The sequence below is a fragment of the Camelina sativa genome, chromosome 17, assembly GCF_030686135.1.
Source record: "Camelina sativa cultivar CO46 ecotype springtype chromosome 17, ASM3068613v1".
Classification (NCBI taxonomy): Eukaryota; Viridiplantae; Streptophyta; class Magnoliopsida; order Brassicales; family Brassicaceae; genus Camelina; species Camelina sativa.
The window spans coordinates 3,588,520-3,615,790 of NC_141896.1; the positions used below are offsets into that span (position 1 = coordinate 3,588,520).

At 37.8% G+C, this 27,271-nt stretch overlaps 8 protein-coding genes and 3 pseudogenes across 14 annotated transcripts; 7 read left to right on the plus strand and 4 right to left on the minus strand.

Moving 5' to 3' along the window:
- Positions 1 to 45: 45 nt before the first annotated feature.
- LOC109129860 (pentatricopeptide repeat-containing protein At1g09410, mitochondrial pseudogene) lies at positions 46 to 1,745 on the plus strand (annotated as a pseudogene). Its single transcript, XR_015586753.1, has one exon. The product of XR_015586753.1 is annotated as a pentatricopeptide repeat-containing protein At1g09410, mitochondrial pseudogene (transcript).
- On the minus strand, positions 1,276 to 1,686 carry LOC104755138 (protein NIM1-INTERACTING 3 pseudogene; annotated as a pseudogene). The gene has a single exon (XR_015586479.1). The product of XR_015586479.1 is annotated as a protein NIM1-INTERACTING 3 pseudogene (transcript).
- LOC104755136 (inactive glucose-6-phosphate 1-dehydrogenase 4, chloroplastic-like) lies at positions 1,276 to 5,365 on the minus strand. 3 transcript variants are annotated; one of them, XR_015586476.1, is made up of 12 exons: positions 4,916 to 5,365; positions 4,184 to 4,666; positions 3,991 to 4,085; positions 3,791 to 3,905; positions 3,492 to 3,697; positions 3,302 to 3,410; positions 3,181 to 3,215; positions 2,991 to 3,111; positions 2,685 to 2,887; positions 2,409 to 2,609; positions 1,837 to 2,313; positions 1,276 to 1,753 (listed from the first exon to the last, which is right to left on the minus strand). XR_015586476.1 is itself a non-coding variant. In XM_010477476.3 (11 exons), exons 1-11 carry the CDS (start codon positions 5,015 to 5,017, stop codon positions 2,076 to 2,078), a joined length of 1,908 nt encoding a protein of 635 aa, XP_010475778.1. In that variant the 5' UTR covers positions 5,018 to 5,365; the 3' UTR covers positions 1,276 to 2,075. The 3 variants fall into 3 exon arrangements, 2 of the variants coding, with proteins under 2 accessions (XP_010475778.1, XP_087350671.1); XM_010477476.3 differs by having other exon boundaries at positions 1,276 to 2,313; XM_087494545.1 differs by having other exon boundaries at positions 1,276 to 2,313; positions 2,685 to 2,938; positions 4,916 to 5,353.
- Positions 5,366 to 5,484: 119 nt separating this feature from the next.
- Positions 5,485 to 8,686, plus strand: LOC104755134 (ATP-citrate synthase alpha chain protein 3). Its single transcript, XM_010477474.3, is given in 13 exon segments — positions 5,485 to 5,531; positions 5,533 to 5,575; positions 5,862 to 6,038; positions 6,128 to 6,289; positions 6,388 to 6,468; positions 6,674 to 6,725; positions 6,829 to 6,943; positions 7,035 to 7,116; positions 7,210 to 7,305; positions 7,645 to 7,746; positions 7,839 to 7,955; positions 8,038 to 8,154; positions 8,355 to 8,686. Coding segments are annotated over 13 exon segments (1,266 nt in total). The 3' UTR covers positions 8,430 to 8,686.
- On the minus strand, positions 8,623 to 11,605 carry LOC104755133 (putative receptor-like protein kinase At2g42960). Of its 2 annotated transcripts, none has more exons than XM_010477473.3 (8): positions 11,155 to 11,605; positions 10,242 to 10,830; positions 10,045 to 10,149; positions 9,841 to 9,963; positions 9,585 to 9,755; positions 9,377 to 9,506; positions 9,087 to 9,299; positions 8,623 to 9,001 (listed from the first exon to the last, which is right to left on the minus strand). In XM_010477473.3, exons 2-8 carry the CDS (start codon positions 10,808 to 10,810, stop codon positions 8,915 to 8,917), a joined length of 1,398 nt encoding a protein of 465 aa, XP_010475775.1. In that variant the 5' UTR covers positions 10,811 to 10,830; positions 11,155 to 11,605; the 3' UTR covers positions 8,623 to 8,914. The 2 variants fall into 2 exon arrangements, with proteins under 2 accessions (XP_010475775.1, XP_087350672.1); XM_087494546.1 differs by having other exon boundaries at positions 8,623 to 8,984; positions 11,155 to 11,533.
- A 59-nt stretch (positions 11,606 to 11,664) lies between these two features.
- LOC104755139 (serine/threonine-protein kinase haspin homolog) lies at positions 11,665 to 16,083 on the plus strand. Its single transcript, XM_010477478.3, has 15 exons — positions 11,665 to 12,223; positions 12,329 to 12,452; positions 12,541 to 12,621; positions 12,863 to 12,950; positions 13,080 to 13,639; positions 13,800 to 13,923; positions 14,264 to 14,373; positions 14,492 to 14,600; positions 14,708 to 14,800; positions 14,883 to 14,944; positions 15,027 to 15,157; positions 15,248 to 15,318; positions 15,404 to 15,456; positions 15,565 to 15,631; positions 15,726 to 16,083. The coding sequence occupies exons 1-15, from the start codon at positions 12,211 to 12,213 to the stop codon at positions 15,849 to 15,851; spliced, it is 1,812 nt and encodes a 603-aa protein (XP_010475780.1). The 5' UTR covers positions 11,665 to 12,210; the 3' UTR covers positions 15,852 to 16,083.
- Positions 16,084 to 16,521: 438 nt separating this feature from the next.
- LOC104767764 (uncharacterized) lies at positions 16,522 to 18,334 on the plus strand. The gene is made up of 3 exons (XM_010491748.3): positions 16,522 to 17,496; positions 17,600 to 17,747; positions 17,843 to 18,334. Exons 1-3 carry the CDS (start codon positions 16,899 to 16,901, stop codon positions 18,051 to 18,053), a joined length of 957 nt encoding a protein of 318 aa, XP_010490050.2. The 5' UTR covers positions 16,522 to 16,898; the 3' UTR covers positions 18,054 to 18,334.
- On the minus strand, positions 18,188 to 20,476 carry LOC104755140 (nuclear envelope-associated protein 3-like). 2 transcript variants are annotated; one of them, XM_010477479.3, is made up of 6 exons: positions 20,208 to 20,476; positions 19,639 to 19,924; positions 19,434 to 19,541; positions 18,771 to 19,232; positions 18,584 to 18,685; positions 18,188 to 18,503 (listed from the first exon to the last, which is right to left on the minus strand). In XM_010477479.3, exons 2-6 carry the CDS (start codon positions 19,807 to 19,809, stop codon positions 18,336 to 18,338), a joined length of 1,011 nt encoding a protein of 336 aa, XP_010475781.1. In that variant the 5' UTR covers positions 19,810 to 19,924; positions 20,208 to 20,476; the 3' UTR covers positions 18,188 to 18,335. The 2 variants fall into 2 exon arrangements, with proteins under 2 accessions (XP_010475781.1, XP_010475783.1); XM_010477481.3 differs by lacking the exon at positions 20,208 to 20,476 and adding an exon at positions 20,040 to 20,207.
- Positions 20,477 to 21,309: 833 nt separating this feature from the next.
- On the plus strand, positions 21,310 to 22,128 carry LOC147923297 (phenylacetaldehyde reductase pseudogene; annotated as a pseudogene).
- A 332-nt stretch (positions 22,129 to 22,460) lies between these two features.
- On the plus strand, positions 22,461 to 24,239 carry LOC104755142 (phenylacetaldehyde reductase-like). The gene is made up of 5 exons (XM_010477483.3): positions 22,461 to 22,672; positions 22,994 to 23,163; positions 23,286 to 23,477; positions 23,561 to 23,910; positions 23,991 to 24,239. Exons 1-5 carry the CDS (start codon positions 22,555 to 22,557, stop codon positions 24,127 to 24,129), a joined length of 969 nt encoding a protein of 322 aa, XP_010475785.1. The 5' UTR covers positions 22,461 to 22,554; the 3' UTR covers positions 24,130 to 24,239.
- A 762-nt stretch (positions 24,240 to 25,001) lies between these two features.
- LOC104755143 (phenylacetaldehyde reductase) lies at positions 25,002 to 26,957 on the plus strand. Its single transcript, XM_010477484.3, has 5 exons — positions 25,002 to 25,285; positions 25,719 to 25,891; positions 25,989 to 26,180; positions 26,261 to 26,610; positions 26,723 to 26,957. The coding sequence occupies exons 1-5, from the start codon at positions 25,168 to 25,170 to the stop codon at positions 26,865 to 26,867; spliced, it is 978 nt and encodes a 325-aa protein (XP_010475786.2). The 5' UTR covers positions 25,002 to 25,167; the 3' UTR covers positions 26,868 to 26,957.
- Positions 26,958 to 27,271: the final 314 nt, after the last annotated feature.

Genomic DNA, 27,271 nt, shown 5'->3' on the forward strand with positions numbered 1-27,271 from the left:
CGTTGATTGGTTGGTTGGTAGGTTTAATGACGATGTGATGTGTGGTATGGTATCCTTGATTCGTTACGTCCACAAAATCGTATTATTGTATATATCTTTCCTTGTCAACCAAGCCTCCACCATTGTAAACAGGTCCATGCTCAGTTGGTTAGATGTTGTTGATGTGTACGTTGCGTCTGTTTTGATGACCATGTACATTAAATGCGGTGAGCTTGTGAAGTCGAAGCTAATCTTTGACAGGTTTCCTTCCAAGGACATTATCATGTGGAATTTAATCATATCTGGTTATGCCTCGCACGGTCTAGGAGAGGAAGCTGTAAAAGTTTTCTATGAGATGCCTTTGTCTGGTAGTACTGAGCCTAACGAAGTCACCTTTGTTGCAACTCTCGCCGCATGCAGCTACGCTGGGATGGTTCAGGAAGGGTTTAAGATATTTGAATCTATGGAATCAGTTTTTGCGGTTAAGCCCATAACGGCGCATTATGCTTGCATAGTAGATATGCTTGGGCGTGAAGACGGTTTGATGAGGCTATGGAAATGATTGATAGTATGACTGTCGAACCAGATGCTGCAGTTTGGGGTTCTCTATTAGGAGCATGTAGAGCTCACTCGCAGCTAGCAGAATTTTCTGCAATGAAACTCATAGAGATTGAACCGGAGAACTTGGGGACTTACATCTTGCTGTCCAACATTTATGCATCTCTAGGTAGGTGGGCAAATGTTGTGGAACTGAGAAAAGTTATGAAGACAAAGATGGTAAGAAAATCACTAGGTTGTAGCTGGACCGAAGTCGAGAACAAGGTGCACACGTTCACTCGCAAGGGTATTTGTAGCCATCCCGAGCAGGAATCAATTATGAAGATATTGGATGAAACTGGATGGGTTATTGAGAGAGGCTGGCTATAATCCTGATTGCAGCTATGCATTACATGATGTAGACGAGGAAGAGAAAGTTGCTAGCCTGAGATACCATAGTGAGAGACTCGCGGTGGCTTATTGTCTCTTAAAGATACGTGAAGGAGTACAGTGTTCTTGTAAAGATTATTGGCGAGATTTTATAAATGCCAAGCAAAATGTTCTCATCTGATCGTTGAAGCGTTGTATATACTCCCAAACCATAGGAGCCTGTTCAACCATTGATGAGAGTTCTCTCTATGCTCTGCTCTGTTTTTTGTTTTTAACATTTTGTATCAATGCGCATTTGTAGCATTTTCTTTCTATGGTTAATAAGAATTAAAGATCTCTCTGCAAGCCAAACTAGAATCCAATGGCAAATTTGTTTTTGGTACATAATAGTTATTAATATTCTTTGTTGCTTGTACAGAAACTGAAGAGCTCTCTGTCTCTTGTGTACTACAGAGAAAGATTTAAGTCTAAACAAACGTCAGTCTCTGATCCGTGTTGCTTTTCCTTAGAGCCGTATTCGTTGGATGCTGAAGAGCTCGTATCAGCTGCCTTTTCTTTGTTGTTGGCCTCTGCTCCATTCATGAAAATGAAATCCTCAGGCTGAAACGAAGGGAATCTACAAACCCTCGCTCTTTCTTCTTCCTGTCTCGTCTTCTCAATGGAGCTGATCACGTATTTCCGCATTTCTTTTGCGTTTTTAAGAAATGTGTACAACTTTTCCATCTTTTCTTCTTCGTCTTCTTCCTTCTTCATTTTCACTTTCTTCCCGTCTCTATCCATTGAGCCACTCTCTGTTCCTTTTATATTTTCTATATCATCAACACATGATATAGATCTTCAAGAATTTCTGCAGGAAATGGTGGAGGAGATATAATTATTGCCTCTAGTGGGAAGACCAACAACATAACCTTATCTAAAAGTCTCTCATACTTTCTTCTTTCCTTTGGGTGGCTTTGGAGATTTTTCAACACTAATATGGACCCCACCATGATGGACATTCAAATAACAACATGTGTCATACATGTGTACAGTCTACAGGGAATGGTTCAGCTTCAAACTAAACTAACCACTTCACAATAACCATACTGAACAATCTGGATTGCCTGGATTCAGAATCATTCTCATTTGTTTTGTAAACCTCTGTTAGTTGATGTGCCTATATTTCTCCTTCAGTCATCTGCCCATGGGACGCCGTGCTTGGCCCATAGATAGTATGCTCCAACTGGTCCCCGGCCACCAAATTCATATAACTCCGGAGCTGTGTGGTGCTTGTCTATTTCTTCTAGGACCGGACTCAGAATGTCCCATGCTGCTGCAACCTCATCGCTTCTCATGAACAGATGATTGTCTCCATCAATTACATCATGAATCAGGTGTTCATATGAGTCTGGTACTTCGGTTTTATACCTACAGGTTTGACCCAACAACGCAAATAACTATAAGGAGCAAAAGTTTTGATTTTCAAAATGTGTAGGAACACAGATGAGAAAAGCAAAACTTGCCTGTCTTTATAGAGCAGGTTCAGTTCAGAAGCATCTAGCTGAAGACCTAAACCAGGAACCTTGTTGTTAATTTTCACCAGGATGGCCTCATCAGGTTCGTCACGCAGAATAAGCTCATTTGTCCCCAAATCTATGTTTATTCCAATATTTTCTCGGTAAAGGTTTCCGGGAACATGCCGGAATTGCACACGAATCTCCACTCTTTGAATAGTAAGGCACACCAATCAATTGTAATGACAGTTGGATATTTCCATGAGTCAGAATAGTTATTCTTACCTGTGTTTAATGAGGCCTGTGCCAACTCTTACCAAGAAAGGTACACCATCCCAACGTGCATTATCAATATACAAGGCTGCAGCGCAATATGTAGGGTCTACACCGTTCAAGATCACACCGTTCTTGTCTTGAGAGCTAGATTTATACTGGCCAAGGATGACATCACGCGGATTTAGTTTGCGAATTGATCTCAAAACCTTCACCTGAAAAAGCAGGTTTGTCACAAGGTCACTTGACAGAACATGAGTACACAACTTATACATATATATCATAAGACGATTTTGTTCTTTGCTAGTGCAGGTTGACCTTTTCATTCCGGATATCTTCACCATCGAGACTTATTGGAGGTTCCATGGTAAGTAATGCGATTGTCTGAAGTATATGACTGTGCACTATGTCCCGTATGATTCCATATCCATCAGAATACCTTACAAAAAAGCAGTAGGAAATCAGGTACTGATGCAATTTGTTTGTTTATAGAACTATTGTGCCTTACTTTTCTGTTTGCGCAATTGATTCTGATACAATAACCTGAAAACATCATTTATAGACAGAGTGAACAAACAGAATATGGAGGAGGAAAGTCTAGGCACTATACACAAATATAAACAATCTACCTGTATATTGCGTATGTATGTTCTGTTCCATAGTGGTTCAAAAACTAGATTTGAAAACCTTAGCACTGTCAGATTTTCAATGAGGTTCCTTCCTAGCATGTGATCTATCCTGCAACGGGCACATAAACTGTGAATAAAGATGAACTGGGAGAGCTGTGCATGTGCAGAAAGCAACTACATTAAAAAGGACCTGTAGATTTGCTTCTCTTCAAACTTAGAGAGAAGTGACTTTGTCAGCTGATGAGACGACTGTGAGCTAAAACCAAAAGGCTTCTCAACTATTATACGAGTCCAGCCTCGTGGTGCTTGAGCTTTATCCGCAATGGTGCACGCCACATCCATGAGAGCTTCTTGAGGTACTGAGAGATAAAATATCCTATTCGCTTTTGATTCTCCCTGAAGAAGGAAAGCTATTATTGTATTAGTGTTTTATCCTTCTTTTCTGTTCCAAATATTGCAAACACAGAAAGAGGACTACTTCAATGCTACCTCAATCTGTTTCATTCTCTCGGCAAGTCGGGACATCCCATCCTTGTTATCATGGCCTCCATTGATATAGTATGTTCTACTAAGAAACGCATCCATCTTTTCCCCGCAATTTTCCCTGAACATTTAGCATCATCCTTAGTTAGCACTTATCATATCACATTTACCAAGTATAATGTATGGAACAAGAAATATATACATACTGATGATCAACACGGCAAGTCAGAGTTGACGCGATGATGGATCTAAGGTCTTCATCTGTAAGATTTTTTCTTGAAAACCCAAATATGCCAACATCCTGTGACAATGAAGTCCGATAAAGAAGACAAACCAAGAAAAAAAAAACCATCCAATAGCTTTCACTAAATATTTTGTTCATGAGTAGCAAAACCATACCTCAGGAAGGTAACCGCTATAATACAATGCAAACAGTGCAGGAAAAATCTTCCCTCTTGCTAGTTCACCAGTAGCTCCTACAACAGCAATGCAAAGCGAGGCACCTCTTTGAACATCTGAAAGACCATCCGAGAATTGTTTTAACACAAGTGGAAAGTCTCCAACTTTTTGAGAACCATCACTCAAATCAGCTCCTATAGCTCCAGTTTCTTCAGTAAAACTTGGATCACTTTGAAGCTCAGCAAGTTGTAAAGAAGGATCTTCAGGGGATGTATTCGAGTCTTTCCCTAGTTCATCGCTGAGCTCTGAGCGTGTTTTAAGCTCGTTTACAGGACGGTGTTTACTGTGGCTGCCTTGTCTAACATTCAGGCTTTTAAGTATCCGTAGCTTCTTCAACCCACAAAATCTCCGGCAGAGATTTGAGCCTCCTCCGTTGAGAACAAGGTTTTCGTTTCTGGAGAAACTATAGTCTCTTGACGAAACCTACTCACACACACACACACACACAAAAGAATTCAAATTTCAACATCTGGAGCCAAAAAAGCAAGTTCCTTTAGATCAAATCAATTCCTACTAAGCTTAAATTCAGTTGGCATAGAGCAAAATTTGAGATCTCTGGTGAGGAAATTGCAGAAAATTTTATCATAAAACAAAGAAAGTAACTATCTTTATTTCTGAAACACAATGATCTTTTCAATAAACGAAAGCATGCAAGAAAGGTCCAGCGAATACCGGAAAATTAGAAAAAGAGGCGGCGAGATTGGAAGAGCAGGCGGAGGGGGACGGAGCCGTAGCTGATTGAGAGAAGGGAAGCAAGCAACTGGAGAGAGCCATGAGGATGGTTCCTCCTCAGGGAATATTAGCTAACACTGTTAAAAACTTTAGGAAGCTGCTTTAAGTGGAAGACGAAAGTGCAACTTTACCATCTCTGGTTTTGGGTACAGCTGATTCACGCCTCCGGTTGTTCTGAACCGAACCGAACCGATTGGTTATTGAGGAAGGTGGGGGGAATACAGGTGGTTTAGGCGGGGGTGGGTAGGTTTGACATTGATTGACAGCTCAACGTCAACGTCTCTTCTGGTTCTGAGTCTGCGTCACCGTTGTGTTGCTGAGATCATCTTCTCTTCTACTTCTTCGATCTTATCGTCTCGAAAGTTCTCACCTTTTTTCTTTTTCTTTTTCGGCGGAGAAAGAGAGACTTTTTATTCCCTTTATTTAAAGTGCTCAGGAGGAACGATCACTGTTCTTTTAAACCTTTTACTATCTCTGTTTCAGATTCTGGGTTTGGATTGTCTAATTCGATGGCGAGAAAGAAGATAAGAGAGTATGACTCTAAGAGACTTCTCAAGGAAGCGTCTCGCTAACATTGACCTGCAGATTCGCTCTGCTCAGGTCACCTTTTTACGAATTCTAGTTTGTTCTCATTGATCTGCTTTGAATTGTCAAAAACTGTTGCATATTCAATTATGCTAAATTCTATAGAATAATTCAACTGTACCTTATTGTGATTGAGACTTATTCAATTAAGAGCTAATGAAAGTGAGAATCTTGGGAGAGTCTATGGATGAACTGGGGATATGTCTATCTCGTCTAAACCAACGAGAACATTGGATTAAGAACTGACTTGTATTCTCTAATACATATGGGTGATTTGTTTACTGTTGTGTGTACTTTTTAGGTGACAGAATCTACGGATTTCACTGAGTTGACCAACCAGGAGTCATGGCTATCGTCTACAAAGCTAGTTGTGAAGCCTGATATGCTATTTGGGAAACGCGGGAAAAGTGGCTTGGTAGCTCTCAAGCTGGATCTTGCTGAAGTTGCTGACTTTGTCAAGGCCCGCCTCGGTACTGAGGTGACTCATCCCAGCTGCTCGAGCTTATAGAACAGCGGGTTAAATTTGTTATATCATTTTTTGATGTTTGTTTTTTGTGTGTGTCGCAGGTTGAGATGGAGGGATGTAAAGCACCTATCACTACATTCATTGTGGAGCCCTTTGTGCCTCATGATCAAGAATACTACCTTTCTATTGTATCTGATAGGCTTGGCTGCACTATAAGCTTCTCTGAATGTGGCGGCATTGAGATAGAAGAGAACTGGGACAAAGTAATTACCTTTTGGCTCTATTCTTGTTACTCAGTATTCTCCTTCTTGGCTCAGTTTTGTTGTTTTCTCCCAATAATTCGATTTTCTGGTACCAACAGGTGAAGACTATATTTCTTCCTGCGGAAAAGTCAATGACACTAGAAGTATGTGCTCCATTGATAGCAACACTTCCTCTTGAGGTAAGTATTTGTCCGCTGTGAGCAATCCAGTGACACCAACTTAGATATCTAGTTTCAGTGTGCATTTATTCCTATGCATACTCAAAGATATGTTAAGCTGAATTTTAGGCTTCTCACTACTGCAGTCTATGTCAAAGAGATTATTAAGTTAGGTTCTTTCAACTTTTGCTTAGCCTGCTCTCATAAATGTATCTATGCATTTTAGGTTCGAGCTAAAATCGGCAATTTCATAATGGGTGCGTTTGCTGTATTTCAAGGTATGGATATGATTAGGCCACTTGTTGACTTTCAAGCATTTGTGCACATACCAAGATCCCTTAAGGACATTGTCTTATTATCTATTTGTGTTTTTCTTTAAAGATTTGGATTTCAGTTTTATGGAGATGAATCCTTTTACACTAGTCGAGGGAGAACCATTCCCTTTGGATATGAGGGGAGAATTGGACGACACTGCTGCCTTCAAGAACTTCAACAAGTATGTCTAACATTTCTAAGTTCCCCGTTGAGAGATCCGCAATCAATTTTTCTGTGGAAACACATTGGGTTGATAAGTTCTATCAATTCAGGTGGGGAGACATTGAATTTCCTCTGCCATTTGGAAGGGTCCTCAGTCCAACGGAGAACTTCATTAATGGTCTAGATGAGAAGGTTTGAGCGCATGGCTTTTCTTTAAAAACCGCTTTGGACTCAAAAAGGAAAGTAATTTAAACTGAGCATGCATGTGTGTGTTACGTATTGCAGACAAGTGCTTCTTTGAAGTTCACTGTTTTGAATCCTAAAGGCCGCATCTGGACAATGGTAGCTGGAGGCGGTGCTAGCGTCATATATGCTGATACAGTGAGTTGAAACCCCTGAGTTAAATATACATTGATCTTATTTAAGTGGAGGGTTGCAGTTACAAAACTGAAAAGGCCTGCTCCTTGAAATGAGCTAATTGTCACGGAATCAACTCAAATTTCAGATAATAGACTGTTTATAGCCATTATGAGTAGAACCAATCAACTTAGTGTGTTAGTTAGTGGCTCTCTATGATTTGATCATATAAGCAATCTCATACCCTTGCCATTTTGAATGTCTGGAAAAAAAAATTATTTCAAGAAAAGTGTTGTTATATGAGGACTCCGAAGAATTTCTCACATTAGTTTCTTTGTATTTTCCTTATCGACGTTGGAAAAGGTTGGGGATTTAGGTTATGCATCAGAACTTGGAAACTACGCAGAGTATAGTGGAGCACCTAAGGAGGACGAGGTGTTACAGTACGCAAGAGTTGTCATTGATGTGAGTCATGGCAAAGAACTTAGCTTTTGCCATTCACTATTTTTCTCTATACAAATTTAGAAATTCACGGACAATATGTTGGGGTTTGTCAGTGTGCTACTGCTGATCCTGACGGGCGTAAACGAGCTCTTCTTATTGGAGGAGGCATTGCCAACTTCACAGATGTGGCAGCTACTTTCAACGGTATCATCAGAGCCCTAAGAGAAAAGGTACTTCTCTAACAACCTTTAGTGAATGAACAAAACAGTTGCTACTGTATTTTTAACAGTTTGTTTTGTTTGCCATGAGCAGGAAACAAGGTTGAAAGCATCAAGAATGCACATTTACGTAAGGAGAGGTGGACCAAATTACCAGACTGGTTTGGCTAGAATGCGAGCTTTGGGAGAGGAACTCGGTGTTCCTCTAGAGGTAACCAAACTACTTATGGAAAATTAGCAGCTGTGAATAAAGACTGTTACAATCTAAGCATAGTAAATGGTGAAAACTCACTCTGTTGAAAAAATTCTAAGAAAAGAAATCCCGGAAAGCACCCTTTTTCACCTCTCGGTTAACGCTGAAGATTTGTGTTTAGCTCGAATACTGAACTTCATAAGAATTGATGATTGCAGGTATATGGACCAGAAGCAACAATGACGGGAATATGCAAACGAGCTATTGACTGCATCATGTTACCTGATGCATAACCCACCTTCAGTTTAAAAAGCAGAATACAAACTCTGGAGGCTGGAGCTAGACATTGAAGGAGTAAGTGTGTTGTTTCCTGTCCCTCATCTCTCTTTCCACATAAGAAAATGAGAAGACTGTTTAAAACTTTTTTCCCCGTCTGGATGTGAATTTGAAAACTGTATTACTGTGTGTTGCAACTCGCAAGTGTAATTGTAATCAAACGGTCAAATCCTTAATTGTACAATAAGACTTCAGAAGGTATATGGTCGGTAAAGTGACACTCGCTATACACACCAATCTATTATACAAATCCAGTTCCATATACAAACATGTCTATGCATACCATATATATCACATGTATATTCCTCTCTATCATCTGTCAATTCAAATGCAAAAACCGGAAGAAATGAAAGAAAAAAAGATTCCCAAGAACTAGAAAATGCAGAAGAATCAACAACTTTCCAAAGAACAGAGTCTCTGTTTTGTAATGGTAATCTTATTATTACAGTCTCTTGCTCTGTGATCTTGAAACTGGAGTGCTTCTATCGGTATCCGAGTTTTCCTCTGGCGTCCTGCGCATTCTCCGCTCCTGTAAGTTAAATTCTTGCTTAAGTTTTTACAACTCTGCATACTTTTCTGTTTCATACAAAAACGGTTATATAGCAGACACTAACCTCTCTTGGTATGGGATATTCCTCAGACTCGAGCATACGCACAACTTGGCTCATTTTAGGTCTCTTTTCAGAATCAGGATCAATGCATCTAAGTGCTGTGAGAAGAACACGTTTCAGTGCTCGCGTCGCTGGCCTAACCGCTATGTTTGGATCAATTACTTCTTCCAGTCTCTTACTTCCCACCATCATCTTCAGCCACTCAACTAGATTTACCTGCAAAACAATGTTAATGAGTCTCACAAAACTCATCACATTAATCAAATCCATTCATCTCTCCATACTCTATCTACCTCATTTGCAGGACGCGCATAATCCACAGGATCTCTTCCAGTTATTGCTTCTAAGATCAAAACACCAAAGCTGTACACATCACTCTTCTCATTCAAAAGTCCTGTATTGGCATACTCAGGAGCAACATACCTGCAATACTCGGAACAAAACCATGGCTCAGCTTTTAGCTCTTTTTTATGAAAAAAACAAAGTTGCTTAATATATTACCCAAATGTTCCCATCACTCGAGTAGTCACATGGCTTTTCCCATCTCCAAGCAACTTGGCTAGGCCAAAATCAGAAATCTTGGCATTGAATCTATCATCGATCAGTATATTGCTCGACTTGATGTCTCTATGCACCACTTTTGGCTCGATTGCCTCGTGTAGATACGCAAGACTGCACAAGTTTAACAACCATTACTTTCATCACAACAAAAATGTGAAAAAAACTGAAAAAAATGTTAAAAGTTTTGCTTAATTACGCCTTGGATGTGCCGATGAGAACTTTCATTCTAGCCTCCCAAGTTAGATATCCGTGGTGTTGCATTGCTCCATGAAGCCATTCTTCGAGGTTCCCATTGTTCATATACTCATAAACCAATATCCTAATAGAGCAATATACTCACAAAATTAGTTGGTTTCTCTTTTCTCTCTATGCAAGATAGAGTATCATTTTATCTTTATACCTGTGTGTGCCTTCAATGCAGTATCCTAGAAGACGTACCAAGTGCTTGTGACGCACATGACCAATAGCATCAACCTCTACTCTAAACTCTTTCTCAGCTTGTCCCCTACAAAATCCAGCAACAATCAATATTCAAGAATAATCAACAAATCAAAAGAGAGAGAGAGAGAGAGGCCTTTCTCTAAGTCCATAACTCACAAGTGGTTCAGGATCTTTTTCACGGCGACATGAGTCCCATTGACCAACTCTCCTCTGTATACAACTCCATATCCTCCTTCACCAATCACATTTTCTTTTGAGAATCTGTTTGTTGCTATTTCAAGATCTCTGAGAGTAAACCAATGACCCCATCCAAGGTGTGACTCAGGTAAACCAGAAAGAGGTGATGGTGATGGTGTTCCCATCTCATACAATGATGAAGAAGACCTGTTTGCAACACACAGAGAACCTTCTTTGCCTGAACCAGACCTGCTACTACACAAACCATTCTCCCTCTTCTTCTCCGTATCCAAATTAAGCAAGAATTTGTCAGATTCATTGCTGTTTATGTCATGAGGTTCAAAGTTACTACTCGTTGAGACATGCTCGATTCTGACTTCCTTGATCTCTTTAGATACCGCAGGGGTTTGGATGATGGGAAGAGTTAAGGTTTTGGATCTTGTTGATTTCTTTTTCCAAATGAGATAAAATGAAAGAACAGCGAGTATGGCTACGATGAACAGCGCAATGGCGATAAAGATTGCTTGCCAGATCTTAAGTCCAGACATTGTGTTCCTTCCTTCCTAATCTGCTTTTTGATTTAGAATCATCAAACAAAGAGAGTAAAACTTGATACAGTCAGAACAAGAGAAAGAGAGTAAAAATGCTGTGTGATTGATGATGATGATGATGAAGAGACTCCAAGTTGATTTAGTAGTGGTCCCAAATTATAGAAGAAGGACCACTAAGTAAGTACATAATGAACAAATAAAGCAAGAAGATAACAAAATGCAGCAATCATTAATATCTTCATTATCCATTTAGAAGATACATATGACAAGCAAGGATGATAGAAGTATACAGCACAGAGAATAAAGACAGAACAAGTAGATGACAATTTAATGATCATTACCTCTGCGAATGAAGCTTGACAAGAGAAGCTCTTCAAAGAACATAAGACAATACGTTTTAGATGAAACAGAGGAAACAGAGTTCTTTTTCAAAAAGAATGTTGAACTTTTTTTTGTTTGTGAAGAAGAAGAAGAAATCAATACTTAAAATTTGAAACAAATAGAAAAGGAGAAAACTTGAAAACTTAGGCAGTGAAAATCTGGTGGAAGGGAATAAGGAGAAGGAAGAAGAAATGGAGTTATCAAGTGGTAGGTGTGATCAATTTTTTCAGTCTCTCTTCCATTTTTTTTCTTCCCCATTAATTGTTCTTTATAACTAAAGGTGGTGGTGACACAGATAGAGAGAGAGAGAGCTTGCATTGCAAATTACATTTTCATTACATCTCACATGAAAAAAAACATCCTTTTAATTACATTTCCGAAAAGAAGGATGATGTTTTAACTACCTCCTATAGTAACTGTCCCATCTTTAAGCAAAGAAACATATATACGTAGCAGAAATCCACACAATCACATCATCGAAGAAATCATAATTTACTCGCAGAGCATCAAATTGGATCCAAATATCAAATTTCCAACAATTCTTTTTTTTTTTTTTGTTTATATACATTATATACACATTAATATCCAAGATAGTGAGAAGTTATACGTAGCCATCCTTCTAGAATAGTTTTTTTTTTTTTTTTTTTGCGACATGAGAAGTAATTAAGAAACAAAGGTTGCTTAATCTTTTGGTCATTCGTTGTTCGTTCGTCTCCATGAAAAAGAAAGTCCAACAAATTGAAAGCCTTTCCTTTTATATCCAACAACATTTCCATATATTAATCAATTTGGTTCGGTTAGAAAACCCGGTTTAGAAAAAACAGATTAAGTATTGGGCTTGAAATTAGATTCTGAGCCCAAATTAGATTTTGGATTTTAAAATTTTAAACCCATGACTTTCTCCCGCCTTCCCGGTCCACAACTTTTTATTCAAATTGACATCTCTCTCTCTCTCTTCTAGGTGACTGTTGCAGACTTTTGCAGTACACTGATTTTGCGATTCCTCTAACCCTAAAATGGAACAGAGAGGTGAATCAATTGAGTTCCGATGTTTAATTCCATCTTGGGTTTGCTTTAAATTTTCGATTTTTTTTCTTTGTGTATTTTAATTGAGAAGATGCTTTAACGTTGCAGTTGATCTTTGGTCTGAGGTCATCAAATCCGAGGAAGAAGAAGGCGGAGATATACCCAAGATTGAAGCTGTATATCAGAGAAGGAAGAAACCTGAGAATAAATCCTCCTCCGAAGCTGTTAATTTGTAATTTTTTTTCTGCTTCTGCCCTGAATCTTAAAAAAGTGGTTTTTATTTTGGCTTTGTTGTATCTGATGTGTAAATTCATAAACAGAGGCTGGTTGGTGAAAGGTACTCGTACTAGTTCGATCAATGGACTTAAGAGAGATAGCTGGGCTCGTTCCCTCTCCACCAGGTCTACATTCTCACCTTAACCCTAATTTTGTCTGGTTCCCTTCCCAAGATCTTATTTTTCAGTGTTCTTGTTTTCGTGTCCTTCTCCAATTCTTTTCTTAAGTTATGAGTTATTACTTACTGCACACCTTCTGTTTGTTGAAATGTCAAGGAAAGGCCATTAACTTATTTTTTAGTGGATTGATGCAAGGCTTGATAACTGTAAACGATGGCTTATAGTTTACTTTTGGTGTTTGTGACAGAGGGAGGGAGAGTATTGCGGTGCGCGCTTATGCTAACCATCAGCCTCAGAAGAAGCCAGCCAGGAGAAAGAAACCCGCTATTCCAAAGGTAAGCCGTGGTTGTAGTCTATCTTGTTCGGTGACGACTTATGCGGAGTTTTTATATGAAGACTAGTGTGTTCTCAAAAAAGTTGATGCTTTTGAGCTTTTGGAACTCTTAATCTTTTTAAACTCTCAGGGAAAAGTTGAAAAAGCTCCAGACTTCCAGAAAGAGAAGGAATACTTTCGTGATATTGATGCTTTTGAGCTTCTGGAAGAGAGTCCTTCTCCAAATAAATCTAGTACATGGACCATGGGTGAACAAGTTGTTCCTGAGATGCCACATCTATCCACAAGATTAGAAAAATGGCTCATCTCAAAGAAGTTTAACCATGCTTGTGGTCCTTCGAGCACACTCTCTAAGATATTTGAAAACTCTGCCACACGCCAGGAGGACTCAATATGTGATAATGAATCCTCTGATTCATGTGCACTAAAAACCCCAGAAAAGTCTTCTGCTAGCAACACTTCAGTTTTCCGGCTCATTCCTAGCTGTGATGACATCTTAGCTGCTGAAGATGTGCCTGTTAGAAAAATCAAGATGGAAGCAATTGACCTTGAAGATGAGCTGAAGCAACTGTCTTTGACATCTGATCCCATCTCCACTCATCTAGATTTTGATAAGTCAGTTCTTGATCTATTGTCCGCATGTGGACAGATGCAACCATCAAACTTCATAGAAGCACTCTCTAAATTCTGGTATGGACCTAGGAGATGAACTTTATGTTCTAGTCTTGGGTGTTTGTCTAGTGCTTTTGGTGTGTTATCTTAGGAATGTTGTGCATTTTGTTGACACTGGTTAGAAATGTGATTTAGTTTTCTTATTTCATGAAGTTTAACTATGACTCAAATATTGCAGTGAACCAGAAAGCATTGTCAAGATTGGTGAAGGTACATATGGGGAGGCTTTTCGGACTGGTTCTAGTGTCTGTAAAATAGTTCCAATTGATGGAGACTTCAGGGTCAATGGGGAAGTACAGAAGGTACGTTTCTTAACTCGCATCTATGTTTCCCCATGATGGTTTGAGACTACAACTTCTAGTTGGTGAAACCGGAAAATGATTCTTTTAACATGAAAGAAAATATTGAAGAGGGCCAGCAAGCGCAAGTTTAGGTTAAATTCTATTTAGAGAAGAACACAGTGTTTATGATTTAGATAAGCTTATCATCTCTAAAAAAAAGTATGGATGCTTAAGGAAAGGCATGCATATTCTCACACCATATATGTTTTTTGGATGAATTATGATTAATGTAATGCAAATACTTACAGCATATCAATGAAATATGATAAATAGTATCTCACTATATGTTCATTTGTTGCAGAGAGCTGACGAACTACATGAGGAAGTGATACTCTCATGGACTCTTAATCAACTAAGAGAATTTGAGACTGAAGCTCAGAATTCGTGCCCGGCATTCATAAAAACTCAAGAGTACGTCTTCTCAGGAACAAGAATAAGCTGGAGATGTCTGTCGGTTCTGTTTTATTAAACTTTTACCAAACTTATGTGCATCATCTTTCACAAACCTTTTCTCATGATTTTGTTGCAGTATAAAAGTATGTCAAGGTCCCTATGACCCTATACTGATAAAAGCATGGGAAGAATGGGATGATATACATGGCTCTGAGAATGATCACCCAGATTTCCCGGAAAAACAAGTAAGATTTTTTTTCACTCCATGAGATTTCAAAAATGTCTGTTTATGTAGGAAGCTGTATAATCTGTAGAAGCAATATTCCATTTTCTGTGTGGTGTTTGCTTCCAGTGTTATGTCATGTTTGTTCTGGAACATGGTGGCAAAGACCTTGAAAGCTTTGTTCTTTTGAACTTTGATGAAGCACGGAGCTTATTGGTTCAGGTAAGTTATAGCCTCTATTTGCTGTAACAGAAACTGCGCAAGTGAGAAATTTTCAGTTAATTGCATCTGTTTCACATAAAAGGTCACGGCTGGCCTGGCTGTTGCTGAAGCTGCTTTTGAGTTCGAGCACAGAGACCTGCATTGGTAAGTTTAGTGTTTGATTTGGTAGTTTGCTACTTACTAGTGTTCTCTCGCTTGAACTTCTTGGTTTATTTTCTCATTTCAGGGGAAACATTCTTCTTAGTCGGAATAACTCGTGTACGCTGCCTTTTATTCTCGAGGGGAAACAAATTTCTATCAAAACTTTTGGAGTACAGATATCCATAATTGACTTTACTCTTTCAAGAATCAATACAGGTGATGGTTCGTAAATACTGCGATATAATGTATACCATGAGGCCTGATCTAATACTTAACTACCAATTTTTATGGTACTAATGTGCACAGGTGAAAAGATACTCTTTCTGGACCTTACTTCTGATCCATACCTTTTCAAAGGACCAAAAGGAGATAAACAAGTAAGGAAACTTAATTAAGCCTCAGTTATTCCAGGAGCTATGAAGATCAAATATATATTTAAGCTTTCATAATGTCATCATGCAGGCAGAAACTTACAGAAAAATGAAGGCAGTCACTGAAGATTACTGGGAAGGAAGGTAAGTTCCTATTAGTTTATAAACCGTAAATTTGGAGATCTCTGCGCCTAAATGATTTGCTAATTTTCATAATCACCATGTTCTGTTTCTTCTTCTATCTAACAACAGTTTCGCTCGAACAAATGTTCTGTGGCTAATTTATCTCGTGGATATCTTACTTACCAAGAAGTCATTTGTAAGTTTGCAGGATACATATCTGTTTATTAGTTACCACAACTTAGAAAAGCCTGTTGAATGTTGATACTCCTTTCGTTGTGTGACGGTTTTAGGAACGGTCTTCAAAGAACGAAAGAGAACTACGGTCACTGAAGAAGCGGATGGAGAAGTATAAATCAGCTAAAGAGGCCGTTTTAGACCCTTTCTTCGCAGATATGTTGATGGACCAAACATCATGAAGAATAAAATAAACCCCATAAGTGATTATCCAGAAGCTCCCTCTCTCTTTCATGTGTATATTGTTTGCCTAGCCACTTAAATCAACAGTATTAGCTCTTGCTTCATGATATGTGATCTATATACCTATCTCGATCTCTTCAAATGTATGCAAGAACTGATATGTTAATTATTTTTTGTATGTGACAATAGTTTAATGGTAGCTTTTGCCTATGCATGCATATACTTTTGAAACCATGAATTCTTTTTAGAAGAAAGTATCAAGATCTACCATTTCCACATGGGTTGTCCCTACTTGCATATGAATTGATCTTCTTATCCCAAGAACAAAAGTTGTTACATTTTTATTCTTGTAGTGACTAGTGAGGGAAGAACAATATTCAAACCGCGTAGATGATAAAATGAAAAATTTGCTTTAAATTAGGCCAATAAACTAATCCAATTAAGCAGCTAACAAAGCTTTATGTTCTCTGCTTTTTTGTTTTTTCAAAACCTTTCCGCTTTGTGATGTTTCTTTAAATCTTTGTGGGTTTTGCTGAGCTAAGCAAAAGATCAATCCATAGTGATTGTATTAATAAAATTCATGATCTTAATCTGCAGCACACCAGTCTTTTTCTTTTCTCCTTTTTGGATAAGAGAAATAAAAAAATACCAAATTGCAGCTTCTTTCTTGAAAACACTTTGGAGAACTTTATGCATATGCTTATGTCTGAAACGGATCTGACAAAAATGGGTTTTTATCTTTCTTTTCTTCTGGCTAACATAAGGCAAAAGATGATATCTTTGCACACAAATATATAAAGAAAAGAAAGAAGATGAGATTAGTCACAGGCCAAATCTCAAAAAGACTTCATAGCAAAGCAAACATCTTTTTTCTTACTTAGTCACTTGCATGTAAAGTACAGTCAGCTTCTTCCTTCTTTTTCTCCCCTAATTTTTTCAAGAGATTCTCAAAGCTTTTTTTAATTCCATCTTCTTCACACAACTATGTACTTATAAACAACACAAGAAAGAAGTAGAAAAAAAAACAAAGCCAATCTCAAGCTCTGATGGCGAAACAGAGTTATGTCTTCTTCACTTTCTTGTTTATTTCTCTTCTTTCACTCTGTTCCTCAAGAACTACAAATCATGATGTCTTAACCCCACCAACGGTCTTTCCTACAAACCCCACAACGGTCTTTCCTACAAACCCCACAACTACACCGCCGACTACATTTCCTCCGGAGACCATAACGCCGACAAATCCAACCACAACAGTTCCTATTACTCCTCCAGTCACAACCATTCCTCCTCCTACACTCACACCACCTGTTACCAACCCTGCAACTCAGTATCCTCCAACACAACCCTCAGGGACGGTTCCAGTTCCTGTATTTGCACCGCCTGTTGTTTCAAACTCTCCATCGGCTTCTGGTCAAAGCTGGTGCGTGGCAAAGCCTGGAGCCTCTCAAACCTCACTCCAACAGGCTCTTGACTACGCCTGTGGGATCGCGGATTGCTCTCAGATACAGCAAGGAGGTAACTGTTATTCACCTATCAGTCTTCAGAGTCATGCCTCATTTGCCTTCAACAGCTATTACCAAAAGAACCCTTCTCCACAAAGCTGCGATTTTGGCGGTGCAGCTTCACTAGTTAGCGCCAACCCAAGTGAGTTAGACAAAAAAAAAAACAGAGGATACTCTGTTTCGCTATTACTTTCTTGTTTTCAGTACTTTTATTGACTTTGTTTTGGATTGTTGTTCTGTAACAGGCACTGGTTCTTGCATTTACCAGACAGGTTCATCGACATCAACACCAACGACAGCAGGAACTACAACACCAACTCCATCAACACAAACAGTGAACCAACCTCCTGTCACATCAACACCTATAATACCATCCGGAGGCGGGATAGTCGGGTAAAAGAGCATTCTTTTGAATTCTTGTTGAGTAGTATTAAAGCCTCTTCAGATTTTTCTAACTGAAAGTGTACATCTCTATATTTCTATTGAAGGGTTGGAACTCCACCACAAATCTTTAACCCAGCGAATCCTACATCAAATACTCTAAACTATCCACCCTCAGGAAGTTCAGGGGGTTACGGTTTTGATGGTTCACCAAATGGGAACAATCCAACATCATCAGACTCTACACGCTCGAAGATTCACTTTGGTCATGCTATAATGGCAACATTGATTATTCTTCATGCAGTGCTATTTCAGTAGAAGTAAAATATGTAGGAGTCGTAATAGTTTTGTGACACAAGTACAAGCTCTTGTTAGAGTATCTTCATAAGAAGAATCTAGGAATGTAAAACATTATTAATTTCTTTGGTGCAAGAGGCTTACTAAGGTTTCGGTTTTGTACAGAAAACCCCAGATGTTTCTTTTCAAATATATCTCAGTAGGACCAAGAGGTGTAACAAAGAGGTTTAAACTTAATCCTTCATACACTGTAGGATACTGTCTAGCTACTTTAATATGACTTGAAGTTATTTCATCGCTCATTCAACGTCTAGAAAAGGCAACTAATATCAGCATCGACATGGATACAACAATCTTGAAACCTGATTTGTCCCACAAGTTTTGGTTGCTAGAAAGATCAGCTTCATGCTGTTTTTTTGCAGCCAATTGCTCCTTGAGTTCTTTTATTGCCACATCATTTCGCTCTCCCATCTACCATCCCGCAGAAACACAGCTCAATTAGTACTTTATTCAAGAAACTACTTATCCCAAGTAAAAGCAAGTGAGTTTACCTTCTGAAGTTTTCGAGTTTGGATGCGTGTTTCGCGGAGGCAAAACTCTAACTTCAGCACCTTCTTCTTAAGCTCCTGATCGATTCTCCTTTGATTCTCAACCTGCTCCAGAAGAACATAGGCTTTTTACTACATAAAACCAAAACGAACTCATAGAAATAAGAGAACCTAAAGCATTAGTTGTTACCTGATCTTCTAATTCCTTGGTCTTAAACCTCCAGTGAGCCGATATAATCTTCAGTTCATCTCTGAGCCTTGCGATTTCATCATCTTTAGCCGTCAAAAGTTTGTTGATTCTTTCAAAACTCTTTGGAGAATCCTCATCTAGCGATTTCCGCACCTCAAAATTCTCCTTTGTCTTGACCACTGATACAGCCCGCATAATGTCACCTTCAACTTTTAAAAGCTCATCTCTTAGCTGCTTCTGTGAAATTTCTCTAGCTTGTAGCTCCTTTTGTAGATTATCTAGCTGCTCACCAAGTCTAGTTACTTGGTCCTCATGGTCTTTCAAGGAACAAGTCCTCTCATGCAATTGTTTTGAAAGCAGTCTACACTGAGACTGAGCTGATTCAGCTGACAAAGTACTTGCCTCGGCAGTTGCATGTGTTGCTGCAAGCTGTGACTTGATATCACCCAATTCCTTCACATACTGCACAAAAGGAAAACATACAAATAGTTACATCGGTAAAGATCTACTGCACTTTGGCAGACTAAGACCCTAGTCAGGTTCCAGAGACATGATGGACCAACAAACTTTGAAGAGACAGACATAACAATCCTTGGAGTCGATGCTAAAGCAGATCTATGCATAAACTGGACAATCAAGAAATGTTAAGAAAACAATCCTAACCTTCTCAGTAGCAAAATCGGATGCACGAATCTGCTCAACTTTCTTGTTTAGTTCCTTACCAAGTTTAAGCATTTCATCTTCCATTCTCTTAACTCTTGTTTCTGCTTCCTGCTCATATAGACAAAATCAGCTCACCAAAAAGTCTCAACATCCAAACCAAAACCTAAAATCACAAAAGTAAAGTGAAAGCTGATGACTTGCTTACCTGCCTAGACATGGCTTCTTTTGAACAGGAACGCTCCTGTTCCGCGAGACGAGTCCTCGCTTCTTTCAACTCAGTGGCCAAAGACACCACATTCCTCCTAAAACTCTGCTTCTTCTCACTCAAATCCTTCAACAGAGGATCATCCTCTCTTACACTTACCGAAGTTGGCATTTTCTAAAAAATTGAAGACCACTGTTCTCCGTTCTTCAATCCAGACAAATAAATTATACAGAAAGCCCCAAATTTCAAAAACGTTAAAGGAAGCTATTCATGTTCTTCACGTGACCTACATAAAACGAATGAAACACATAAATGTCCAAGAATATTAAATCAAATCTGTCCACAAGAATTAAATCCCCCTAATTTCTTGTCGTAACAATCAATTCCTTATAAATAACAACCATTAACAACTCTATCAAGGTAGGGAAATACGCAAGAGAGACAAAGAAACTTGTATCGTCCCTTTCACATCAATAAATAAACATAACTTTGATAAAGACGAATACTTTACAGTATACAGCCAACAAAAAAAAAAACGTGACCTTTATAAAAAAATTTGAAACTCTTACAGATATTTTGAATCTTTCAAAACCCTAAAAATCGGAACTTTCTTGCGACCCACCAGTCTCCATCGAACGGCTGGGAAAATTAGGTTTTTTTTAGGGGTTTGGTAAGGAAGAAGTAGGAATCAAATTTTGCAGATTTGTTCGAAGAGGTTCGTGATGATTTCTCTCTCACAGGAGGAAAGTGACAGTGTGGAGGAGGATAGGTTCCGAACCCGTTTGGTTCGGATGAGAGATCATTTACGGCAAGTGTCTAGAATGTTTCGCTTCGGCGTAACCGAGCCTAGTGCTTTGGAAGCTGTGTCGTTTTAAGTAACGAATTTTTTGCTAACCTACGCGTCAATCGCTGTTAGCTAACTTGCTAGGTTTGACTGATGCGCGGCAAAATCTATTGGTTTCAAATTATAAAAAAGCCACGTGGTACAGTCTTTAATCAGATGGGCCGTATATTTGTGGTTATGGCCTTATTATGGGTTTGAAAATACAAAAGTTAAATAATTTTGACACTAACAGTAAATTTATAATGTTTTATTTTAAAAATATACTATATAAAAAGATTATTTTATATAATAATAAACTGTTAACGAAAATAATTATTTTATTATATAAAGTTTACTACTTACCAGTTTTGCTCTATATCTTTTCTACTTTTCTGAGATTGCAAAGGTAGAAAAAATCTCTTAAATTAATTAGAGAAATGCCCTAAGAATATATTAAAAATAAATATGTCAAAGTATGAAATGGCAAATGAGATTAGATTAAAGTGTTTTGAGAGAAGTAACTAAAGATAGTAAATTGTGATACCCACAAGGCCACAAAAGCAAAAAAAAAAATGTTAGAACTGTAATATGTCATAGTTTAATCATCATTAATTTTTGTTATATTTGGCTAACATTATTAATTAAGCTAGATTTTTGTTTTCAAAATAAATTTTTATAAAATTGAACGTAATTGTTGCTCATAATTGTCATAACCGAAGCCACAACCTTACCCACCAAAATATAGTTGCATACATCATGAACGGCGAATGAAAGGTGGTTTGCGTCACCAGAGCTTCCGGATACATAGCCTCTTGGATTGGAAAGCGTTTATTTTTTATCTCAACAATATGCATGTATTCGGGTGGTGACACATAGAATGGCTTGCACATTGCAGCACTAGTGATTTCGTTTAGATGTTTTTTTTTATAACAGAGTAACTGTTCTGTTTATTATTTTTGTTTGTTTGGTGTATTCCAGGCTGACCTGATTGATCCAGCCGTTAAAGGTACTATGAACGTTTTGAAAACGTGTGCAAAAGCTTCCTCGTTCAAGAGGATCATTGTAACATCTTCAACCGCCGCTGTTCTTGGTTGTAATCCTCCCTTCGGATGACCAAACGACGTGGTGGACGAAACCTTCTTCTCTCCGATTCAAATTTTTGCGTGGAGATGAAGGTACGGTCTTTGAAATTTCCTGTGCAAATAAGTAAATATAAGTTCATGAGTATTCACATTCTTTCTTACTTTTTGTTTTAAAAAAAAAAAACTCTCTAGCAATGGTATGCATGTTCGAAAACTTTGGCGGTTTTCCAAAGAAAATGGGATTGACTTGATTGTGATGAATCAAGGAAACGTGGTCGGACCACTTTTGCAGCCAACTCTTAATTTCTATATAAAAGTGGTTGTGGATCTGTTAAACGGTAAAAACCCTCCCAACAGTTTTTATACTATAGGTTTGTGGACGTGAAGGATGTTTCGCTTGCTCATATCAAAGCGTTCGAGGTTCCTTCTGCTAGTGGCAGATATATCATTGTTGATCCGAATACAACAATGAAAGATATTAAAAAGCTTCGGCATGCATGAGTTATATCCTGATTTGATCAGTTCACTCCTATAGAATAAACCATCAGAGACACTATTGTTAGCCTTAAAGAGAAGTGTCTTTAGAGCATGTACTTTAAGCCTGTCAAAATTTACTTTAACATATATTTAATGGAAAGTATAAATATATAACTGTTTGGTAGAAGAAAAACAACATATATAAAGTTGAAGTATATATAAAACTTTTGATTAGTCAAATATATACGTCCATGTATTATGGAATAGTAAACAAGTTCATGTAACTTACGCGGAACGGTAAAGTGGACCGTTCAAAGACGAAAAACATAGGTAACTTTTGATTTTTATAAAAAAAGAGAAGAAGAAAAAAGATACGTGTACGTATTTTGTGAGCCCTCATGACTTTATTATCTCCACATGAGCATTTATTTTATATAAACCCTTACTGTAACGCACACTCCCATCCGTAGAGTTGTGTCAGAGAACTTAAGAAGAGAAAGAGTCTTCCATCTAATAACAGGAAGAGAGAGAGAGATGGCCGACGGAGGAAAAATGGTTTGCGTCACCGGAGCTTCCGGTTACATAGCATCTTGGATTGTGAAGCTTTTGCTACTCCGTGGCTACACCGTCAAGGCCACCGTTCGAGACCCAAGTTTGTTTCACAATTCTCTCTCTCTCTCTTCCTTTTTTTTTTTTTTAGTTTTTTCACAATAATATGTATCTTTCTGCCCAATTATTTCTTCTGTCCTTGAAACAATTCCCAGATTTTAGGACTTATATTAATTAAGACCAGCCCATCAAAACCAGATCGGGATGTAACTAACTGAAAACATCGGACCGACTTAAACAAGTTTTCTCCTTTTCCCCGGCCCCTGTGTCCTTCTTAACCTAAAAAGACCAAAATATGTATCAAATTAATGAATTATTTTGAAGTGCCTTTTTGACGTATATGTTGATTTTTTTTTTTCTTTAGAGGACACGAAGAAAACAGAACATCTTCTTGCATTAGACGGTGCAAAAGAAAGACTCAAACTGTTCAAAGCAGATCTTTTGGAAGAATGTTCTTTCGAACAAGCTATCCAAGGTTGTGATGCTGTCTTCCACACCGCTTCTCCGGTTCTATTCACCGTCACAGATCCTCAGGTCAACTATTAAATTGCATATAATGCATGGTGTTACGATTAATTAGCCATGTCAGTTCTCTCGCTTTAGAGGCCTAATACAAATTTGCTAAATTAATATTTTTTAATTTTAATTAATTTCAGACTGAGCTGATTGATCCGGCCTTGAAGGGTACTATGAACGTCCTTAATACATGCAAAAAAACTCCATCTGTCAAAAGGGTCATTCTAACATCTTCCATGGCTGCGGTTCTTCGTCCTCAACCTCCTATTGGGCCAAACGACGTGGTGGACGAGACTTTCTTCTCTGATCCAAGTCTATGCAGGGAGAAAGAGGTCCTTAAGATTTTGTTGTGAACATATCAATTTTTTTTTTTGTGGGGTTCGAATTCTTTCTTACACTTATTTTTACTCTTCAGAATTGGTATTCACTCGCCAAGACTTTGGCAGAGAATGCAGCGTGGCAATTTACGAAAGACAACGGAATCGATATGATCGTGCTGAATCCAGGATTTATATTCGGACCACTCTTGCAACCAACTCTTAATTTTTCGGTGGAGCTAATCGTGCATATCATAAATGGTAACAACCCGTTCAATAGTAAAAACTACAGGTTCGTGGACGTGAGAGATGTTGCCTTAGCTCATATCAAAGCCTTGGAGACTCCTTCAGCCAATGGCAGATACGTCATCGATGGTCCAAATATGAGTGTAAACGACATTAGAGAGATTTTGCGTGAGTTATTTCCAGATCTGTCTATTGCTGATACGTAAGTTCTCTTTACTTATCATGAAGTCCATAAATAGTTTAATCAAAAGTGTCCAGAAACTTATTTTTGTTTTGTTTTAGGAATGGAGAAAGCAAGGTGAATGTAATGCCTTACAAAGTGTGTGTGGAGAAAGTGAAGAATTTGGGAGTTGAGTTCACTCCTATGAAGTCAAGCCTTAACGACACTATTGTTAGCCTCAGAGACAAATCTCTTTTATGATTTTGTTCGTATATTTATAATTACTCTGTTTTGTTAATTTGCTAGTATTGTAAAAGTTAATTTGTGGAAACTTTTAAAATTTAAGCATTTTATAAAAATATTATATGATATATTTCTTAGGCTATAATATACTGGCCACTAATTAAGATTTAGATACATGATATGTCGATAAGTGTAACTTAGCTCAAACACATTACTGAATGTCACATGTAGCCTACGTGCAGTGCAGTGCAGTTGTGAAAATATTTGCTTTGTTTTATGTTTCCTTAAACCGGTTGTTTGGGTCCGATTTTCCATATATATGTCCGAAAATTTTGATTAATAAGACTTCTTTGTACTTGTGCATTCCAAACGCGAGATGATGCGCCGAGTCATTTGATGAAATTAGGAATACGAGTCATATGACCTTAATTATGATCCATAACTTACCTAACCCAAAGGTTATCTCACTCGATGATCAAGACTTGAACCACATAAATACCACTAAAGGGACAAGACAACGCCTAAACCAATTAATGGTTGTCCAATTCTTTCGTTTTCCAGAGTTTCAAAGTGAAAAAATTAGTGTTGATCATATAAATATTTTAGGTGTTTCGTTCACTTTTAATATCTGTGAAACTAATGTTTTTTGGTAACATTTTTATATTATTTATTTATTTTCTAAGTAATTTGGATATTAATTTTTAAAAAATTATATTATAGATTTTGAGATTGTCTTCCATAGTTTCTCTTTACTATCGTGTGTGATTCTTCTTCATAAGAAAATAAATAAAACTGTCTGTGACTCAGAAAAAACGAAATAAATAAGACCAAAAATGTCGCTAGGCAGAATTAATGGACATTACTACAAAAATATAATGATAGTGGACATTATGATATTGTGGTGTCCGTTCCACGTCGTCTTCAAAGAGATAAGTCTGCGTGTCAAACTAAAAATGGTACTCAATCAACAATATATATATGGGATTTGTTAATCATTTTAACAGTGAAGCCTACCAACACCACACTAATTCTACTAATCAGATTAAGTGAACAGAGATGGACGGCGGAGGCAAGGTTGCCTGCGTCACCGGAGCGTCCGGTTACATAGCGTCTTGGATTGTCAAGCTGTTGCTCCTCCGTGGCTACACCGTCAAGGCCACCGTTCGAGACCCAAGTTTGTTCCCCTTCTCCTCTGTTTCTTTCTTTCTTGTGCTCTCCTTATTTATATATAGACTTTGTCTCTTAAACCATCAAATTCATCTAGATGCTTTTTAAAGATACAAGTACAAATTACCAAAAACTAATATTCTCTTAAAGCAAAATCCAAGAGATATTAATTATTTTGTCGGTACGATTAAGAGTTGTCAGAAACAAGTAAAACATTACCAAATCAAACTAAACACTAAATCGAAGTCAACCGTTTTAAAAAAAAAAAAATCATATCAAATTGAAAAGGAAGTATATACGAACAAACGAGAACTGAAATAAACTGATGTAGATATGTAGGTGGGCTGAAACTTTGGTTAATGATTATGACCAAAGTAGTAAAAACTAAAGAATCATCTATCCTTATCAATTTGACACATACTGTATGTGTTTTTCCCCAGACGACAGAAAGAAAACAGAACACCTTCTTGCACTTGACGGCGCAAAAGAAAGACTCAAATTATTCAAAGCAGAACTCTTAGAAGAAGGCTCATTCCAGCACGCAATCGATGGATGCGATAGTGTCTTCCACACTGCTTCACCGGTTACACTCACTGTCAGCTCTGATCCTCAGGTTCGTCACTGATATCAACTTTGCGTGCTTAGTAAGTTAGAGAATCCTAAAATAATAGATACTCATGAAACTTGAGAGTTTACTCTGGCTTTTGCAGATTGAGCTGATTGATCCAGCGGTCAATGGTACTATTAACGTGCTAAGAACTTGCACTAAAGTGTCTTCTGTCAAGAGGGTCATCTTAACATCATCTATGGCTGCAGTTCTTGCTCCTGAGACCCAGTTGGGACCAAACGACGTAGTAGACGAAACCTTCTTCACCGATCCAAGTTTTGCTGAGGAGAAAAAGGTCTTTGAATTGGGTTTTGACACATCAAATTATGAGAAACTCTCACTATTTCTCACCCTTTCTATTTTTGTCCTTCTTAGCAATGGTATGTACTTTCGAAGGCTTTGGCCGAAGATGCAGCATGGCGATTTGCTAAGGCCAATGAGATGGACTTGATCGTTCTGAATCCAGGACTTGTGATTGGACCAGTCTTGCATTCATCTCTTAACTTCTCGGTGGCTGTGATTGCGGAACTTATGAAAGGTAAGAACCCTTTTAATACTATACATCATAGGTTCGTGGACGTGAGAGATGTTGCTCTAGCTCATGTCAAGGCACTCGAGACTCCTTCAGCCAATGGTAGATATATGATTGATGGTCCGGTTGTGGCCATGAACGACATTCAAAACGTTTTGCGCGAATTCTTACCTGATTTGTGCATTGCTGATAGGTGAGCGATTTCTTTTCTTTAATTTGATCATTTATTTACAAGTCTTTTTTTATCATGTTTTCATTTCTACAAACCTAACAGAAACAAAAAATCTGTTTTGATTTATTACTAGGAATGAAGACATTAAGGAGTTGAATTCTGTGACTTACAAAACGTGTTTGGAGAAAGTGAAAAATTTGGGAATAATTGAGCTCACTCCTACAGAAACAAGCCTTAGAGACACTGTTCTTAGTCTCAAGGAGAAATGTCTTGTGTGATCTTCTTTATACGTTTCATAATCAAATTATCAGTCTTACTTGTTATTGAAAACAAATGCAGTATAAATTATAGTATAACTTTCTCCTAAACTTTAAAGTCTTTTAACTAACATCGTTGTTATGCAATACAATTTTGCGGGTTTTATATATATAGTATTTATTTACTCAGGCTTGATTGTTCGCATTCTTGAGATTTTGGAACCATCCGTTTATAAATTATGAAGTTTTATTAATTTGCTGCCAACAAAAAGTAAAAAAAAAAATATATATATATATATATATATGAAGTTTTATTAATTTTTAAATAAGATTTAATATCCAAGTGTTTTGCTACCACGTTTATTAATTATTTTTTCTTTCTGTTTCAAACTATATTTTAAATTTATTTCTCCAATGGTGTGGAC